General features: G+C 40.0%; 1 protein-coding gene across 4 annotated transcripts; it reads left to right on the forward strand.

Moving 5' to 3' along the window:
* Positions 1 to 344: 344 nt before the first annotated feature.
* On the forward strand, positions 345 to 18,977 carry agpat3 (1-acylglycerol-3-phosphate O-acyltransferase 3). 4 transcript variants are annotated; one of them, XM_071498286.1, is made up of 10 exons: positions 345 to 539; positions 9,884 to 9,941; positions 10,174 to 10,404; positions 10,899 to 11,068; positions 11,239 to 11,400; positions 12,734 to 12,887; positions 13,009 to 13,111; positions 14,960 to 15,035; positions 15,420 to 15,618; positions 15,810 to 18,977. In XM_071498286.1, exons 3-10 carry the CDS (start codon positions 10,227 to 10,229, stop codon positions 15,899 to 15,901), a joined length of 1,134 nt encoding a protein of 377 aa, XP_071354387.1. In that variant the 5' UTR covers positions 345 to 539; positions 9,884 to 9,941; positions 10,174 to 10,226; the 3' UTR covers positions 15,902 to 18,977. The 4 variants fall into 4 exon arrangements, with proteins under 4 accessions (XP_071354387.1, XP_071354557.1, XP_071354636.1 ...); XM_071498456.1 differs by lacking the exon at positions 345 to 539 and adding an exon at positions 1,291 to 1,370; XM_071498535.1 differs by lacking the exon at positions 345 to 539 and adding an exon at positions 4,083 to 4,595.
* The last annotated feature ends 630 nt before the right edge of the window (positions 18,978 to 19,607 follow it).

Raw genomic sequence — 19,607 nt, forward strand, 5'->3', positions numbered from 1 at the left:
TTACCTGTGGATAACATGCAATTTATACTGCACATGTTTTGTTTTATTTTATTTTATTTTATTAGACAAAGGGATACTTTCCACTTCATAAATGAAATTTAAATATGACAAAGTGTCATTAGTTCAGTTCAGTGGTCTGCTCTATGAACTGATGTAGTAATACAAGGCAATATATGTAGCCTGTTTCAGTAAATATACATCTTCTGCTTTAACCTGTATGTGAACTGGTAGAGCTGCAATGACCCGTTAAAAAATAAAACACAGACTGTGTATTTTATTTATTTCTGTGAAAATGAATGAGGGGCCGGACCGGATGTGGGACATGCTACCTTCAGATGGGCTTTGAGGAAATGTGGGGCTTTAACCGTCAAACAATAGCGCTCTTGCAAATCGCATTACCTCAAGTCATTTTTATTGCGTTTCGGGAAACGGGTGAAGTTGAAAAGGCTCCTTAAAAGAGTTGTTTTCCGCCCCTGAAGACCGGGAAGCAGCGAAGCAGTACAACAAAATCTACCCTCTCCCAAGCGGATATTTTTCAGGTAAGCTCGGAGCACCGTTACCGACGCTGACCGCTAACGCTAGCGGGCTAACTAGCATGGCTGAATGTTAGCAAGCGGCACAGGTCAATTGATTACTTACAAATGATATATGTGTGGGGAAATCGGCACTCGTTGGCAACTGAACAGTCATACTAGTCGACTCCATCCTCCTCCTCGGATTCAATTGTTACCCTGGCTGTGCAGGTTTTGCTAAGTTAGCATGTTAGCATGTGTCGTTAGCTGCTGTCTCTGTCCTTCGATTGAGTTCCTCGTTAATGTCAGGTTTGGGCAGGTGTCACCCAGCGTCAACTCAATTGCCGTCTCCGATATCAATCGATAAACAGACTGGTTAATTTTTTTCCCCCTCGTCTATAAGATGTAGAATGATCTGTGTTTGCAACTTTGAGTTCTCCAGGCTTCTGGCTTACAGCGTGTCAAAAGATAAGCCCAGTCACTGGATGTGCTGGCTACTTGGTTATTGAGCCATGCTGTACCGAGGCACGTAATCCATGCATTTCAACCCATGGGCCATGAGGCTGCAAAACTAACCCGGGTAGATGATTGGATAGCAAACATCGCTGCATGTCAGAGTTGATGGCAAAGTGTCACTTGATAAATTATAGGGGAAAAAACCTGCTTTTACGCTGCAAGCCGCCGGTGCCCGGCTGTGCGTCATGTGCGCCAGCTGGCTCCGAGTTGACCTGCGTCGGTCGCACCACACGCCAGACGTGAGGTTACTGGAGTTCATTCAAGTCTGCGGCTCTCTAAAGCCAGCGCTAACCTTAGGCTTGAACCTCAGTGTTAACCAGGGAGGCAAACAGTGCGACACAGGCAAGTACTGTCACCGTGGTCATTCCTGACATTTTGTGTTATGAACTGTTTTTTTGTTTTTTTTGATGTTCACCAGTGATCACAGTAATGCTGTGAGAGTTCAGCCCACGCATTGAAGTTAGACTATGGCCTTATATGGCTAATTTACTGATACAGCCTTTGGCTTGATTGACAAAGCAGCAATGGATGTTAAAAGGGAAAGTGTGTATTGGCTCATTGGTGCATACAGGTATTTTGAGCCACATGTTGAATGTGTCTGAATTAAAGACCTTGACAGGGAGATATGTAGACTGCTGCAGTGCTGGTTATTACAAGTGATAAAGGATTAGTTGTAAGAAGTCATCAGTTATTCTGTAAGGCGTATGTAGGTATATCATTTTGGGTTATCTGATAAATGACTAAAACAAATAGCCAGTTGGTTAAATTACAATCTGTTAATTTTCCTTGGAGATCATTACCACTTGACTATTTCATGTTTTCATTACTGGTGATTTTTTTGGTTATTTCTTCCCTCTGACCACAGGGACTCCTAATTAGCATTGACTAATCATGACTACAATATACAGTGAGTTGGACAACTTCAAATATCAAAACATTTCAGCTTTCAATTTGCTTGCCAACAAAGAATCATGAACTATTATATGTACGTAAAATAAATAAGTCTTTTTTGCCTCAGTGATTCATTTTCTCCTCAAGAATAAGCCAAGTCGATGTTATTTTGTTGTAATTTATTGGGGTTTTTTTTTTTTTTTGCTGGAGGGCTATAACAGTTTTGGCCTCATAAACCCAGTGCGAACACAAACAGTTGCTCCATGCATGTTAGACATGCATGCGTTACATTGGTGACAAAATTGAAGCATTTACCTCTAATTTCTCAAGCTGTATGTCTGAGTCATGCATATCACACAAATGCACTGCTGGTATAAAGTCCAATAACATGTAATCCTTTGTTAATCAAGCCACCTTTGGGGTGTGTAAAGGTCACGTGTGAAGAGGCCTCTAGGACTTTGAGACATACCCATGTAGATAAGCCTTTATCTTAGGAGTTCCATCGTATACTGTTATCCTACACTAGCAATGTAAATTGACCTTTCACATACAAGCTAAAGGTTCAATATTCAAGCTGCATGGCATTTTACTCTATTACCTCCCTCTCTTCTTTCTGCTGTTAGTCCCAGTATTTTTGCTGACTTCAGCCAGGAATGCCTTGCATATCCTCAATTCATGTCTCCTCACTATGGCTACAGAGCCCAGAGGGAACTTTGAAAGGTTTATGTGCTTTCTGTGTTTATGTGATGCAAGGCCATTCTTCTTCAGCTCATTTGTGAAGTACATTCTGTCCTCTCTGAGATAAACTCGAATGTTTTCCCCAGTATGAAATTCCTTTTTCAAAATAAATTTGAAGCAACTCTGCAATTTTTCACAACTTTTTTGATCTCTGGAGCTTAGTTTTTGTTTCAGGTAGACATTGCTGAGCATGCTTGAGGACACAGTTCCATGTTTACACAACAGAGAGGAATAAACTACATTCACTGTGATTATAGTACAAAGGCAAATATTTTTAATGTGTAAAAAGTTTTTCGGCAGCAGTAGATGGTCCAGTAAGTGGATCACTTGATTCTGTCATTTGTTACTATGTCAACAATGTCAATAATTGTTGATGATGTCCAAATAATGCACTGTGCTTATTGGTTGCTGGATTGCCATACATTACTTTGACATGACAGTGATAATTTCAGGCTATCTTATAAAATCTGAAATCCAATATTGACAAAACTGGGATTTAACCAGGGCAAGTGCAAGTTAAATCTCTCCTGCTGCTGTTTCATCCTCCATGTTAGTTTTTGCTTTCTGGCCTATGTAGGCTTGTAATAGCAAAGGAGCTGAATTCACTTTGTTTTACCTGCCAAGTGTAGATGGTGTGGCTTTAGAGTGTTACATAATGCCTTACATATAACTATACAACTGAAATCACTATTGAGTGCTGGGTAGTATAGTGGTGCCATGTGAACGAATACGAGCACTTCTTACTTTGAAACATGAATGACCTTCATTGTCCAGCTATCACAGTGTATTTTTATTTCTGTTTATATTTGGCTTTAATGCCCAGTGGCAAGCCCTCAGGAACGTACTCTAACCTTTGACCTATTTGCTTCAGTAAATGCTTGACAGTTTATTTCTGCATATCCCTGTCAGCTTGTGTGAATCTTATTTGACATTTGCTCTGTGCAAGGACCGAAAGGCTTTTGTTGGCTTGCCCACTAGCCCTGTTTGCTATCATTGTGTGGCTGAGTATATCTGTTTGTAAACAATTTTCAGTGCCTGAGGTACGGTCAGGAAGTGGGAGGTAGTGAGGATGGAGGATGAACATCTGATTTCCAGGCATTGGATTAATTCATTCCTAATTACACTTGACCAAAGAGAAACAAAGCACTTCTTGGCAACACACAACAGGTGACTCTTTAAAGAAACTATTGGCCCTCTCTTTGACGTCATCATGCCTGTCCAGTGCTACGCATTACCAACAGGTGGCCAATGGCAAGGTGAGGAAAGAAATTCTACGTAGTGATTGGTTCCTTTAGCATAACAGATGCCATTCAGCTAACCCCACCTTTGTTGGGCAGAGCCCAGCCTTCTTCTTTGTTAATGTTAATGAAATGTGACACATCCAGGGTGCCCATAGCCTGCTAATCAGCACTAATCTGATCCACTGGATTAGAGGATGGGAATGCATGTAAGACACTGCTTAGAGTACATGTGTGACTCCCTCCTTCCAGAAGTGAGCCATCTTTCAGTCTATCTGGAATCCATTAGTGGGCTCTAATAAGAATACGCTGTGGCCTTTAGGAGTTTTTGGTGTTTTCTTTTTGCACTTGCTCTTAATGGAAACTTGCTCTTTTTGGTAATTTTTCTGGTGACAAGAAATTCTTTGGTCCTCAGTAAACTGTTGCGCTGATTAGGCATTGCCTCCAGCAAGATCTGGGATCTGGCTGTGTTCTTGCTGTCATCATCATAATCTCTTTCCTTCTGTGAGATTATCATGGCTATGAAACAGGACAGCCTGTGACTATCCGCTGCTCTCTGTTGGCCTTTCTTTATGTTTTTATTCTGGCTGTGATTTGGTGAGATACCAGGAGCCAAAATGCTGAATCAGAGCGCTGTGATGATCTTCACTGGAATTTGTGGGGCGTTGGTGGTCATGGCAATGGCCTACTATGTCTACTGGTAAGTTAAATGCGAGACAGGTAGTTTGGCTTGTGGCCACAGCAGGCTAGGATGGGTCCTGCTAGATTAATAAGAACTTGTAAAAGGGATAGAAATCAACATAAAACTCCAGAGTATAACTCAGCTGCTCACAAAGGCACACGGAGTGTGGCCCTGTACAAGCCAAATGTAATTTTTACAATTAAAACAATAACAAAAGTGTGGTGCCTGCCCAGATATGGCTGAACTTTACCGATGTTTAGCTGGCATCTGTTAAGGTAGATTTCAACAGTCCTTTCTCATATGAGAGAGAGCCTTATTTATTTGTTAGAGCATAAGCTGTATTCAGTTGATTCAAAGCAGAGGCAGCTGTCCATCCTTAAGCAGCTTTAACACAGTTAGCATCCATTAATCTTTCCTTTAGGCTGAGTAGGGTTGCAGTCAAGCCCTGCACCCTCAGGGAGGTGGACCACCACTGGGTCTTTTCACAGTCAAACCCAATGTTTGTTACTCAGGACGACTTCCGTGACAAACTGAGTGCATTTTTTCTGGACTCTGCGTCTTTCAGTGCAAGGCAAATATGGTCTTTACAAGGGAATACCTGAAGTTTGGTTAAACCGCCATGCTACAGAAAAAGTTGATTAGTTTGATTGGTGAGATGAAGTCATGACGACATAAGGTGTTTTAATGGTCAATATTTGTGATATTCTGATTGGGTCTAAAGAGGAGGTCAAGTTTGTTAAAAATAGGTTTTTACGTTTTAGTCTTAACACTGAACTATTAACCCAGATAGCTGAAATGGAGCACTCCAATCCAATCAGTTACATTTAGGCTGAGCTATTTACCTGTGCTATAGACAAAGATTTACCTTGGCATGGTTATTTGATTGCTTGTAAAAATACATTATAGTAGTCAATATATATTCTGTAAAAAATTAAAAACAAGTAAATAGCATGTTTGACATATAGCAATCTGCCTCAGAAGAGCAGGCTAAAATGATCGGCTGATATTTTCTTATCACAGATAAGTCTCTGGCTGTATCTGTCGTCCAATAAGAATAAAAAAAAATGTAGTACAGAAAGTCCAAGATTTGTTTGAGAAAATTTCAAGATTCTGTCAACGATAAATAGTTTGTTCATGCGCTAGCGGGTTGTCACCTGTCCCAGTAACATTTCATCGAAATACAGCCAAGTCCAATATCCAAATTGCAGGATCTGCAATTTACAATATACCGTATAAGAAGCATTGCAGTGCTACAGAGATGCCTCAGCCCACAAATCACATTCCCCTTACATAAGCGAACATGCTAAGACCCAACAAAAATCACAACATAATCATTATATTTTTTTCAGTGAAAATTTAAAATGCAAAAATGACCAACTGATATCGCAACAATGCGATTGTGTCATAACGTTCAACCCCACTAAGCACATACGTCCGTTACAACTGTAATCAAACCTAAGGGGTCCTCATCAAATATATTTATTTTATGTATTTGTGTATTGTATCAGACTCCAAAATTTAGTTTTCTAAGCCTTCTTAAGGTTACAATACTTGAAGGGTAAAGCTTTCATGTTAAGGGAAGTTAAATTTTAATGTTAGTGTACACATCCCTTACCCAAAAATCCAAACAAATCAATGTAAAAAACACACCTCTTTAAATGAATGTATCCAGAAGATAAAGAAAAAATGTTAACTATTTCTTTGACTTTGTGAATTTGGTTAATGTTTTAGCTGAAAATTCACTTATGTAACAAACGTAAACTAAGATTATTCTGATGAAACTCCATCTCGTTTTTGCCGTTACCCAAAACTCATCAAAATCAGTCAAAAACAAGAGTGACACAGTAGTTTACAGTATTAAGTCACACACATAGCAAGTGTGTCTGATTCCTACCACAATAATGCATGCAATGTAGGAACCAAGGCTGACAGTCAGATATACCAAGTATATCTGTACACATACCACGAGTTAGACAATTTTAAGTTTAGGAGGAGATGTTTGTTTTTTTTTTTTAAATTCCCCTCTGATCTACTAATGGATCTGACAGCCTGGGGCAAAGTCTATACAGAAGATTATGCTGCAGTCTATTCAATGATGAGCAGTGTTACTGTAAATAAATACTGAGGAAGTTTGAAGGATTTTATTGGAACTCATTATGAGATATTTCTCCCACTACCTGGTCCAGACTTCCTTTTGTACATTAACCTTCCATTACTCATGTATCATTTCATCTGCTGAGTATTTAATACACATTGTGCTCTTTGATTCTGTAGTGTTGTAGCTTGCCACCCCTCCAAAAATGTAACAGGAGCCACAAGTGAAATGTGCAATAGTATGACTCTCCGCCTCCCAGCCACTCTTTCCCAGTAGGACCAAAGGTCACATCACTAACATAATGCAGAGACAGCTGTGGATATGTGGACTGATAATCGGAACCATCGGGTGACTTATGACGTATGTGCATACGTGACAGTATTTCACCGCCTCAGTGTGTCCTAACTCCAGACATTTAGAAACGTTTTTATGTTCGTTGGCCCAAGAGACTGAGCTGAAGTTCTGTGGATGTGCATGTAAGATTTCCTTCCTTTCACACCCGAGCCACTTCATTATTCTGTGTATTGTGTCGCAGTGTTGTGAGGGGGGTTGATTGCACTGAGTGAGACTTGTTGACTACCCACAATGAGCTGGCCTTTTGTCATCTATGTGGCTTGATTTTAGGTTGTTGTTTTGCCCTTCATTTAGAGAGGTCTTAAAGGAATATAATGTAGTATAAGTGGCCTTAAATATATTTAGGTTGCTTGAAAATCTTGGATTTCTGGTGGTTTATAATTTCTTAGGACAGATACAGTTCATGTAACTGTTTTTAGTATTTCTTTCAGTTATTCAGTTATTCAGTTATCCATGCAAATAGATGTCAAATGGATATCTGTACCTAAACTTAGGGGGCTGTTTGTTAGTTCTATGTAGCTCCACTTGTGCAATGAATATGTAATAATATTTAAAGAAACAGTAAAGTAGTCATCACAGATGTCCTGTGACAAGACTGTGTGTGGTTGAAGACTGTTTTGCCAGCGTGACATGCAGGCACACAGAGTTTCTGTGTCTCCCTTGTTGTCTAGCTTGCAGGCTGTTGTTCTACAAAGCGAACACCAGAAGGCCTCTTTTTTTCTGCTGATTTGCTGACACAGTTGTAGCAGTGTACATATGTTGATGGTGTTAGCACTGCACAGTTAATCGTACAACAATTGGGAGCAAACAAGTTTTAGCTCCCACCATGAATTGAACTTCATTAAGTACAATATTAATGCATCACTCTTAAATTCTTGTTGATTCATTCTCGGTGAGCACATAGATGTTCATGCTTAAGAAGACACTGATTTCATGTGGTTTAGTAATATTTATATTTATCTATTTAGTTAAGTTCTATTTAAAATCTTTTTAAAAACAAATTCAAAGCTATTTTTGATATATAAATACATGATATTGCCATATACAGTGATATGAAACAAAGCAGGTTAAGGCCCTGTCTGCCACATATCTCTACACAGGTCTGCAAAGGAACAACTCCTCATGAGGCAGATTAGAGATGTTTCTCAGAACAGCTTTAAACTGGCTTGACCTACACTTTAATGGGCTTTGGTGCAGATGTGGGGACAGTCCATTCAAGGCCCGTTGGTCTGCGGACATCATGATGGATACTTATTGATCGTAATTGTCACTTATGTCAAAAATGCCTGATATTTTTGTCGATGGACTTATGGTGACTAGTTAAACAAACAGTGTGTCTGGCTAATATATCATGTAATGTGAGATGTTCTTTAACAAAGCAGCAACTAGTAGGCTTCTGGTCTTTTAACAGCACTCAACTGTATAAACGATATGCCTATGGCAGGTGTCTGCACAATACAGATCCATCTTTTTCCCCATTCATTCATTCTCTATATCTGCATATTCTTGTTCAGCCTGTCCCAGCATGCTTTCCTCAAACAGGGAAATGCCCTAGACTGGTCCCCTGTCTGTTGCAGAGTTTATATTCAGACAAACTCAGTCACATCCTTACCAAGAGGCAATTAAATATTTCCAGTTCACCTGTTGGGAGGAAACTGGAGTGCCCAAAGGAAACTCACACAGACAGAACCTGAACCTTCACACTGGTAACATGTGTCCTCAGCCAAAGATTTTCTTAGTCAACAAGTAGATGTTAGTTCAGACCATTAGTCAACACATAATATAATATAATAATATGATAGTATTTAAGGCATTAGAACAAGGTCTGATTTCCAGGTCTGAGAAAGAATCTTTTAAGGAAAGCTGTTAACACTCTGCTACATTACAGAGAAATACAAAACTGTAATAAGACTTTTTGTTGCTGTATTTCAAAACACCACACAACTTATGAACAACTTATAAATGTGCGTAATGAAAATTACATATATAAAAAAAATAAAATTGGAAACGTATGAACTTGTAACATCAACAAATTATATAGACATTAGGGTACTTAAATGTTTCAAGTGGTAAGCCATGTCTGAGGTTCACAAATGATAGGCAAGAGTTGAGCAGAGCTTGCTTCTTGGGGTAGTTAATCACCCTCTTGAAGTTTGGATTTCCTGGCAGACACGTGTAATTAACTAACTGCCCTGCGTCTTTGGCTCCAACTATTCATTACATTTTCAAGATCAATTAATCAGTTTAATCTGAGTCCAAGATTATGTCTTCATATTCCTCATTCAATCTGACCTACAGTCCAGAAGCCAAAGATTTTTTTTTAATTTAAATTGACATAAAACTGAAAAAAGTTACAGATTTTCACATTTGAGATGCTGTAATGACCAAATGTGCACCCTGAAGCTGAACTGTGCAGAATCGTAGTTTACTCTGCATCTTGATGAATAACTTTTATAATCTAATAAGATTATTAATAAGATAACTGGCTGTGACAGATCTACAGCAGAGCTATTGTGCTGCTGAGGTCAATACCAGGACAGCCACAACAATAAAAACTCCCTAACCAAACTAATGTAATGCTTAGACGCAACTACCCTCACGATGCATGTGCTTCAGTAGCCATCCTGTCAGAGTTTAATTTTGGTTCATATTAACTTAGAAACCTCACTAAGAATGATAGAAGCTTGAGGATTTCTGTTCTTATGTGTCATTAGCTAACCCAATTCAACCTGTTTGATGAAACAGGCACCGCATATGTTTATTAAATTCTGCTGTAATGACACTGGACTGTAGCCTTTTCTGTTTCGTGTCACTTCCGCCACTGTCACAGCAACCTCTCTCCTGCTGTCTTTCCCAGGTCGGTGGTACTGGCTGAAGGACCGTGTAAGCGCGGCTTATAAAAGAACCCCACCGTGGTAAGAAATTCAGAAATTTTTTTTGAATTTCTGAAAGCATGTTCACCCACAGACTTGAACAGGCCACATCCTTTTGTCTACACTGCTCCATGAAACTCTTATTTGTTTACCACTCTGTCATCCCATTATTTTCTCCCTCCTCCCTCTTGCTCTTTTGTTCTCTGTCCACATCTCTCACTGAAGTTGTTCTCATTGCTGTGGCACTGCCTCTGCTGTTTGTGCCCTCTCTCAGGTTGGTCGTGGTGTATAGAGAGGAGCCTACTCAGCTCTCCAGGCTCCTCAGCCATGGCTCTGCTGGCCTACCTAAAGAGCCTGTTCATCCTGCAGTTGCTGATGGGCTTTGTGTTTGTGGTGAGTGGCCTCATCATAAACTTCATCCAGCTCTGCACCTGCATCCTCTGGCCGATTAACAAACAGCTCTACCGCAGAATCAACTGCCGGCTCTCCTACTCCCTCTGGAGCCGTAAGTAGATGATACCTACTATTTTGCTCCTATAAAATATTTTTCTTTAATGCAAAACAAAGTTTTATATTTCAAAATGCATAAACAAGAAAAGACACTTGAGTCCTGAGATAGCCCTGAGATATATCTTCCTTTAGCTGCTTCATCCTCCATGATGTCACCAGGCCCAAATTAACTTTATCTATTGTGCTGGGAAGAAAATGTCCAGTGTGTTTATCAGAGCTTTTAGCCGCAAACGGTTGCTTGTAGGGGTAACAAAAACAGCCAAGGCTCAGCTAGACGTTACATTTGCACCAAAATGCTGAAACACTCCGATATTGCAACATGAATAACTGATTATTGGTGAATAAGTGGGGGAGAAAACCAGACACGTATTTAGAGGAAATTGCTTTGGCTGAGTAATTTATGTGAAGTTCTTCTTTTAGATATCATTAAGTGATTAAGTGTTTTTGGTACCTTCCTAATCCACATAATGTGTTGTCATCTCTGTGCAGAGCTGGTGATGCTGCTGGAGTGGTGGTCGGGCACAGATTGCACTCTATACACCGACCAGGCTACGGTGGACAAGTTCGGCAAAGAGCATGTCATCATCATCCTCAACCACAACTATGAAATTGACTTCCTCTGTGGCTGGACCATGTGTGAAAGATATGGCGTCTTAGGGGTTAGTAACGTAGCAAAATTAAGGATTTTTATGTCTCAGAAAAGATGTTCAAACACATATTTATGTCTCTGCATTAACATTTGCCAACATCATATGCTGCTCTTAATCACTTCAGTCCATATTGTGAGAAAACCATGCTTCTATCCTGTGCATCTGTCCTTCCTCTTCAGAGTTCAAAAGTGTTAGCCAAACACGAGCTTCTGAAGGTTCCTCTGATTGGCTGGACCTGGTACTTCCTAGAAATAGTCTTCTGCAAAAGAAAGTGGGAGGAGGACCGACACACTGTCTACAGCGGACTGGACAGGCTCAAGGACTACCCTGAATATATGTGGGTAGGTACATGTCAGACATACTGTGTTTGACTGTCCTCTGACATGCGTGTATGAGCGTAGGTTTATTTTCTTGCTTCTGCACAAACATTAACATAAACACCATATTAGGTATTTTAGAAATCAGTCAACTCTAGCCCAGTTGCACAATCACATACTTGAATGTCCTATTCTTAGAAAAAACAGCCATGTATTTGCAGCACATTTTTTCAGTGAAGTGTAGTATTTCCATTTAGGATTGTAAATGCACAAAGTAGATAAGGTGGTTTATTTATTCAAAGGAAACCTGCAGCCCTAAAGAGCAACAAATGAGCACACCAATTTATTTAGATGGTCAGTCAAACAAGTTGGACAAACCTGGCTGACAGCTTGTTTTCCCACATCTGAGCCTGTGAATACAACATTATTACTACCAGTAGAAACAATGGCCAAAACAATTCCAGTTTATCATGTTGTGATAAATGATTAAAGAATAATTTAATTATTCTTTCTATCATTACACACATTCTTCAGTGGTTAAAGAATAATTCCAGTTTATCACAACGTGATAAGAATAATTCCAGTTTATCACAACGTGATAAACTGGAATTATTCTTTAATTCTTTAATCATTTAATGGCAGTTCTTTAGCTGGAGGAAAAATACTGTACCCTTTCAAAATACAAGGAAATCCAGATGCTGCCCTTTGGTCTAATTTCTCTTACCTACATTGATCTTGGCAGTAGTACACAAATCAAGTTCTCTGTGTGCACCAGCTGTGTTTGAAATTTCTCAACAGCACAGTGTGTGTTTATTTTTTTTTTCTGTGAAACTTGATGAACTGGACTGGACTGGAGTGGGCTTTCACCCTGCTCGGCGATGCAAAACAGCTCTTTTCTGTTTAAATAAACAAGTGCTTTACATTGAAGCCATCTTAGTTTGTGGCAGCACGTTCCGATGTTAGTTGTAGATCTTTGCTGAAGGTGTGAAGCAACTTGTGTTACAGAATTTCACAGTGACTCAACCACTTTGCAAGATGAGATTAGGCAGATCAGCACTTGATCTAATTTCCATTTAAGTCAAGTACCAGGACACTGCTAATGACATAGCTTTTTGTGCTCAGATAAACAATGTTAAGTGAACTTAAGTCTCTGGTAGAGCTGTCGTCCACCTGCCTGTATTACCAGTGAGAGAAGACGGTGACTTTATTTTAGTGTTGCATTGAGGTTAACTTGATCTGTAATTCAACCGAGCAGAAGAGGGGTAGTGGATGTAACAACAGAAAGGAGGTCACTTAATAGGGGTGTGTGTGTCTGTGTGTGTGTGTGTGTATTAACACAACTCTTTTCCCTTCACAGTTTCTTCTTTATTGCGAGGGCACCCGCTTTACAGAGAAGAAACACCAAATCAGTATGCAGGTTGCAGAGAGTAAAGGCCTTCCCAAGCTCAAATACCACCTCCTACCCCGAACCAAAGGATTCACCACAACACTGCAGTGTCTTAAGGGCACAGGTGCTGTATACAAACACACACACACACACACACACACACACACACACACACACAAAGTTTACCTTGTTCAAAACACACACCTTTTTTTGGTCTTAATTTGATATGTTATTGTGTCTTACAGTAACTGCTGTGTATGACGTGACTCTCAACTTCAAAGACAACCAGACTCCCACTCTCCTGGGCATCGTAAACGGCAAGCAATACAAAGCTGACATGAGTGTAAGGTGAGTGCCACCAATACCCTCCATTTACCTCTGACTTTGGACTTCTGTTCTCAGTTATTTTAGTAATGACATGCATTACACTGCCAGCTGTTCTGAGACTCTTCAAGTGGAAGATGATGAATGCATTTTAAACCTTTGGCCTTCTTCCAGTTGCATTTTTGTCCTATAACAATGAAAGAGACGGTGAGAGTGCTCAGGGTGTTGGCTGGTTTCCCAGCATATTTGTGGTTTCAGAACTGTTACTCTCATGAGCAGGACACTCCCACTGAGGCTACATCCTCACTAATACATTTTAGTTTTAAAACACATCACTTTCACCTGGCATCCACACTACTCCGGAGATTTCAAGCTCTTAAAACGGAGCCTGATGGAAAAGATTACGCAGACATCCACCTTCACTTCCTGATAAGGTCCTGATCAGTCACAACGCATCTTTCCCTGAATCGTCGCACTCCTATCATCTGTCCATTTTACAGACAACAACGACATTAGCTTTGACTACCAGTGGTGAATGCAACACCGATAATGAATTACACAATTTGCTGAACTTGCTGTCTTTGCTAGCAGCTCTTTTCGCAACGTTTTCACCAGTGCTGTTCCTCGTTCAAAGGATTTCTGCAGCTAACCAGCCACACAATAGACAGTCTGCTTCCTGTATACACTGGCCTGCACATTTCCATGAAATGGTTATGTAGTATGCATTTTAAGGCGTGTCATGGGCAGTCACTGTTTCTGATATTGAGCTAAATCCGTATCGTTTTCGTTTTAAAATGAAAACGTATTAGTGTGGACGTAGCCTGATTAAAGATCTGGTCAGGAGATGGAAACAGATTGGGATGGCTCCCGCTGAAATGTTTGGGAAAAGCATGTATTTTGTCTTGATAGCATAACTGAATTTGAAAAATACAGTGGTTTGTGATGTTACTCATATAACCCCAAGAAAAGGAGAATACTCAAAGTCAGTTGAATACAGACCTGGACACTGAAATCACAAAATAGATGCAAAGTGAAAGGAGCTTTAGGTGAGGGAGTCCTCTGGTGGTGGAAATCTGTCATGACAGGCCACATCTGATGCAGTGTATTGTTATGAAACATTTTCTGTTTCATGCTGAGAGGAAAATGGAAAATGTCTGTGTTTGTGTCATCCTGGAGAGACTGATCATGAACTTTATCTTACATCTTATTGTCTGTTATATCATAATGTTTTACAAAGAAAGCTCGTAGGTTCAGGTTGTAGTGCCTGTCAATAATGTAACAATACTTTCTACAGTAAATGGTGTTTAAACTCCTAAATGAGCCAAAATGTTCTTTTCATGTCTGGTCTGTTAATTAAGCTTTAAATCCTTAAATAATAATAGCAAACTTATACATGTAGCACACCCAGGGCTGTTTGCATGTGTTGGTTTTCTAACCCAGCTGCTGTCTCATTTTCATTCAGATGAATCTTTACAGCTAGACCATGAGCATAATGTGTGTGAGCAGGAAAATAATGGTAAAAGATGAGAAAAAACATTTGTGCCATGAGTAAGATTCACCTGAAGTTCACATCAGTCTTGCAAAGGTCACTCACCTTCAGCCCTCTGTGCATAATTTAAGTTGTTAAATTACCAAGTCAAAAAGTTCCTGTTTTGTTGTGTGTTTTTTGTTTTATGTTCTCACAGGATTTAGGTAGTTGCTAAGTGACGACGCTCTAACTATAGACCAACTCCATCCTGTGTGTTGTGCTTTGTATTTTTCTCAGTTATTCATTATCTGCCCATTTCTGACCTTCAAGGCTAAAATTGTGACATGACACTGACACCAAATGCGTATTCAGCTCTATATAATTATTTACTCTTTCCCATCCAGACGGTTCTCTGTGGAGGACATACCAGATGATGAGGAAGAGTGTGCCAACTGGCTGCACAAGCTCTACCAGGAGAAGGTAAAACTGATTAAAGGCTCCATACATGATCAAAACCCAAACAGAACAGGTTGTACATGTTGTCTAGTGCTTTCAAACCCAGTGTAAGATTCAGTTTTTTTTCTTGGCACCAAAACAAGTGGTTTCTGAAAATTAAGGAAACACACGAGCGCAGAAATTTCACACATTTTGACTAACGGGTCGACACGCTCTCAGACACAGGCATTTTGATCATTTATAGTAGGAAAGTTATCTGTGAGAGCGTTTATCTCTGAATTTTGTGAGTGTCGCTTCATAATTTATCAGTCTGTGCAGTTTGTGTAATGCCAGTATAAACGAGGTTTCTTCAGGTCAAATTAAGCAAAGGCATACACGCTTACCAACTCTTCTTCCTGTCCCTCTCAGGATGCCTTACAGGAATTCTACAGCAAGGAAGGCAAGTTCCCCGGACCCACAATAATTCCACCTCGCCGACTATGGACGCTGCTGAACTTCCTGTTTTGGGCCACTCTGCTGCTTTCACCCCTCATCAACTTTGCTTGTGGAGTGGTTGTCAGTGGCTCCCCCCTCCTCATCATTGGCTTCATTATATTCCTCATTATAGGTGGGTAAACTGCACCAGTGACACTTAAAATGAAAAACTCTTCCTCATTGGGATTGACTAGGAGACTGTGGTTTTTGGTGACTTTGCCTGGAAAAACGCTCTTGAATTTGCTGAAGGCTCAGTGTTACTTTATTGAATTGCTGTCCTCATTAACTCTGCTTCTTCATTTTTTGCCTTTGTCCTCTCCCCAGCTTCCATAGCTATCCGTCGCCTCATAGGGGTCACTGAGGTGAAGAAAACAGGCTCAAGTTATGGCGACCAGGAGGCCAAGAAACAAAACTAAAGTGTGTCACCCCGCCCCTCCCGTGTATGGCCGTTTCTGTGTGAACGCCCTGCGGTGTCTCACCGCTACCCAACTCCATTCTCCTCCTACTGTTGAGTCAGTTGGTAGGCCGGGGAGGAGACCCAGCTGTGAAAACATAATAGAGACCAGACTTAGAAATACTAATGGCACTAGTTTGAGAGAGGGCATGGAAGGTCTGTGGGTTCAAGCTCTCTGGTGTAACACACAACAAAAGGAAGGGGAGATGCAGTAGTGTTCTTCCCTGCATCTTCCTTAATCCAGCCTGTCCCCATCCCAGCCCCATTAAATCCTGGTAACACCCAAGGTCAAGCACCCAACCTATCTGAGGTCACATGGACAACCAGTCCGCCCATTTTCTGCTCTGCACTATCTACCTCCACTTCCCTGTCACAGTCATCAGCCATTCAGGGAGTGGGGGGCGTGCTCATTCCTTTTGCCCACAGAACACAAACGATCCGTATCTGATCTTTTTTTTTTTTTTTTATCTGACCCTCAATCCAGGGGCAGCGCGTTACTGTAACAGCAATCTGTAATGTGCAGGACGTCTCCCTCCCTTTTATCACTAAGTGGGACTTGTAATGGGAACCGGTGCCTTGAGGCCCAGCCTGGTTTCTTTAATCTTAAAGGGTCAATTCACCCAAATCACCAAATTTACCATTTAACCTCTATGTATCTAGCAATGCAGATAGTTTGGGTTTTTATACACTCAAGGTCTGAGATAACTGCCACTGAGATTTCCGCTACCATAGCAAAATATGGAGGTGAATAAAATTTGGGGGATGTTGCTCAAATCATTGTTAAAGTATATTTGAAAAAACTTCACAGCAGAGCGTCTTTCCAGAAATGGTGTCTGAGTTACTCGGATAATTACTGACTGTTTTCATCAAAAACTATGTTTCGAATGTAAAGAATAGTGAAAACTGTCCACACTGACATCACTGGATTATCCAAGTCACTGGCAGATTGTTTCTGTAAATCAACATTACTCTCCAAGTTTTCAAAAATCATTTTATATAATTTGAACATCGCCAGTGATATACAACTCACCTCAGTTGTATACGGTTATGAGCAGAAGTCTCAGAGCAGAGATCTCAGAATATGAATCCCACATCATCTCCAAGGCTAGATATCACATGGGTGAGGTGGCGAAAATCATTTTTTACTTAAATCTCGTGATCTTGGTGAATTGACAAATTAACACCTTGGTTTGGAGATGCTGGTGTCTGTTAAACTACAACAAGGGCTCTGAATGTGAAAACTGTCCTTATCAAGGATACCTACCATCTGTTACAGGTCTCATTTTTAGCCCGCAGCACCAACGCCCACAGATTCATTCTAAAACATTTCAATTCTCTTTCCAGTCTCCATTCCTATTTTCACTTGCTTCACACAAATAGGAATTTGCATACATGCTGTTATTCTTTTTTTTTTTTTTTTTTTTTTTAAACATAACTGGACCATTTTTGACCTCCTTAAATGTGATTTTAATTCAACCAGCAAGCCCAGTCTGAACACTGAAGCAGTTTAACACACCACTTGCCCTCTGATGCCAGTTAAAAGGCAGCTCACACTGCTCGGCTTGACGTGACCGCTCTGCTGTTGAATGGCAGTGGACCCAGATTCCAGAAAAAGGTCACCAACTGTCTTCATGTAGCCTCACAGCTGTTAGAATATTATTTTGCTTTCCTGACATAGATTATATAGTAGTCATGTTTTAACCTTTGCCTTAAATCAAGCTTGCTCAGGCAAGGGATTGCTTATTCGCCAGCCCTTTAAAACAGCACCCACCTCTTACCTCTGTTGTGTTTGGATGCTCACCCTCTCTTCCTCCCATTACAACAATGCGTGGTGGATTAGCACACATTCATTTGGTTTGATCACTAAAATGTATGAATAATTGAAAACCAGTGTTAGTCTTTAAAGTGGAAAGCTAGGAAGGTGTTGGCTTGTTGAAGGTGTACCTGTGTAGAGTGTCGTTAGTTAAAGAAAGCTGCTTACACTCCATGATCAGGGCAACTTTGTTTCTCTGGAAACTCAGCACAGCGACACTTAGCCTTTGTTGGTGCACTTTCAGTTTCATACATTTCATAATTTTACAATCAGTTGTTTGTTTTTAACAATCTCAAATTTAACTTTAATTTAATTTGCTGCTGCAGTACATGAGTGGCTCACATTTCCCGGTCCCCAAATACAAACAATGGTAGCAAGGAGGGGATATTTTGTGTCCTACTCTCTCTTCCCCTCTGCCCTCCCGTGCCACATGTAGTATTAATCTCATATTTTGTTTAGTCGGATTAAATTTTTGGGATCATCACTCCTCAGCAGCGACATGTTGTGTACTTTCTGTAGAGTTTTCTCAACCCAGACAGACTTCATGCAAGCCTTAATAGACAGTGCTGCTTAATTTTTGTGTGGAAATGTAGACGCTAACTGAGCCCCTGTTGTAGTGAAAGATCGAAGTGTGAAAAATGTCCTCCAGTTTAGCAAGCAAGTCGCGGGGATTGGTTGTCAAGTGACTTGTTCTGAAGTTTTAACATAAAGAAATAAAGATAACTGAGAATGGATAAAGTCATGTTCGTAATTAATCCACATTTTTTTAACAACAATACAATACTTGGAGTTGCATTACCTCAGATATTTGTGAAAAACTTTAGGATCTTAGCCTGTTATCTCATCTGTTTTCCCTTAAATCCCAACACTCAGCAAACACTCATACAAATGCACTCCAATCAGTCCTGTCATTTAGTGAGAATCATTTTCCAAAGCAGAAAGGATTCTGAGAAGTTCAAACAAGTATTTAGAAAAAACTTTTTACACTGGATGTTTTTTATTCAGTAAATAAATATAAGTGTAATTTGTGGTTGCTTTTTTCCTTTTCTGACTTCTCTACTGGAACCAAATACCTTTACAAATTGACACAATTTGACATTTTTTAAACCTCAAATATAAGTCCGTTAGTGGCACCTCTTTCGTCAGCTTTTGTTTTGTTTTCTAAGCCTATTTTTATGTTTTCTTCAATTCAAACACTTGAGAATATTAAAGGATTTAATCACAATGCAACTCTTACTCTTTTGACTTATTTGGATTTGTGTGAGTTTCTTTGTTTGCACTGCAGTTTGGATTAAAGCAATGTAGCTCAGCGCAATACCAGGGGCAGTGGGAGCTGAATCCACAAAAAAAACATGTTCTCCTCCTTCTCCTTCCATGTTTTTTCTCCTTCATCAACAGCCATTTTCACAGAGGCGCACTGGCATCCATCCCCCTCCTTTCATCATGACACAGCCACAGTTTTCCATTAAGCTACAGTATAAAGTCACAAGTGTGACAGTATGTAGAGACTGTAAATTGAAAATATGTACATAAGGTAAATGATGAATGTCACATTCACTTTTAGAAATTGTAGAGATGTACTTGGCTTTTCTTTTGCAGTAGACCTTTTGAATGACATGAACCAATTTTCCATCAGATGCCGACAGGACATTTTGGATTTACAGTGGTAAGAAAAAGTCCGTTAACCCTTTGGAATTACCTAATTTTCTGCATTGATTGGTCATAAAATATAATGCGATCTTCATCTAAGTAACAAATGTAGAGACCAAGGTTGTCCCTACACTAATACCACACAAACAGTGCCAGTGAAGAAGTAAGGAAACCCTTGGATGAAGATTGAACCAATAACCTCAAA

The sequence above is a fragment of the Trachinotus anak genome, unplaced genomic scaffold, assembly GCF_046630095.1.
Source record: "Trachinotus anak isolate AG129_WGS33_773 ecotype Australia unplaced genomic scaffold, CSIRO_AGI_Tana_v1 ptg000001l, whole genome shotgun sequence".
Lineage (NCBI taxonomy): Eukaryota > Metazoa > Chordata > Actinopteri > Carangiformes > Carangidae > Trachinotus > Trachinotus anak.

Excerpts from the sequence above, each read along its gene's own strand:
- agpat3 (XM_071498286.1), top strand. The coding sequence starts at position 10,227 with ATGGCTCTGCTGGCCTACCTAAAGAGCCTGTTCATCCTGCAGTTGCTG. Across the intron at positions 12,888-13,008 it reads GCAGTGTCTTAAGGGCACAG|TAACTGCTGTGTATGACGTG; the intron begins GTGCTGTATACA and ends TGTGTCTTACAG. Across the intron at positions 15,619-15,809 it reads CATTATATTCCTCATTATAG|CTTCCATAGCTATCCGTCGC; the intron begins GTGGGTAAACTG and ends TCCTCTCCCCAG.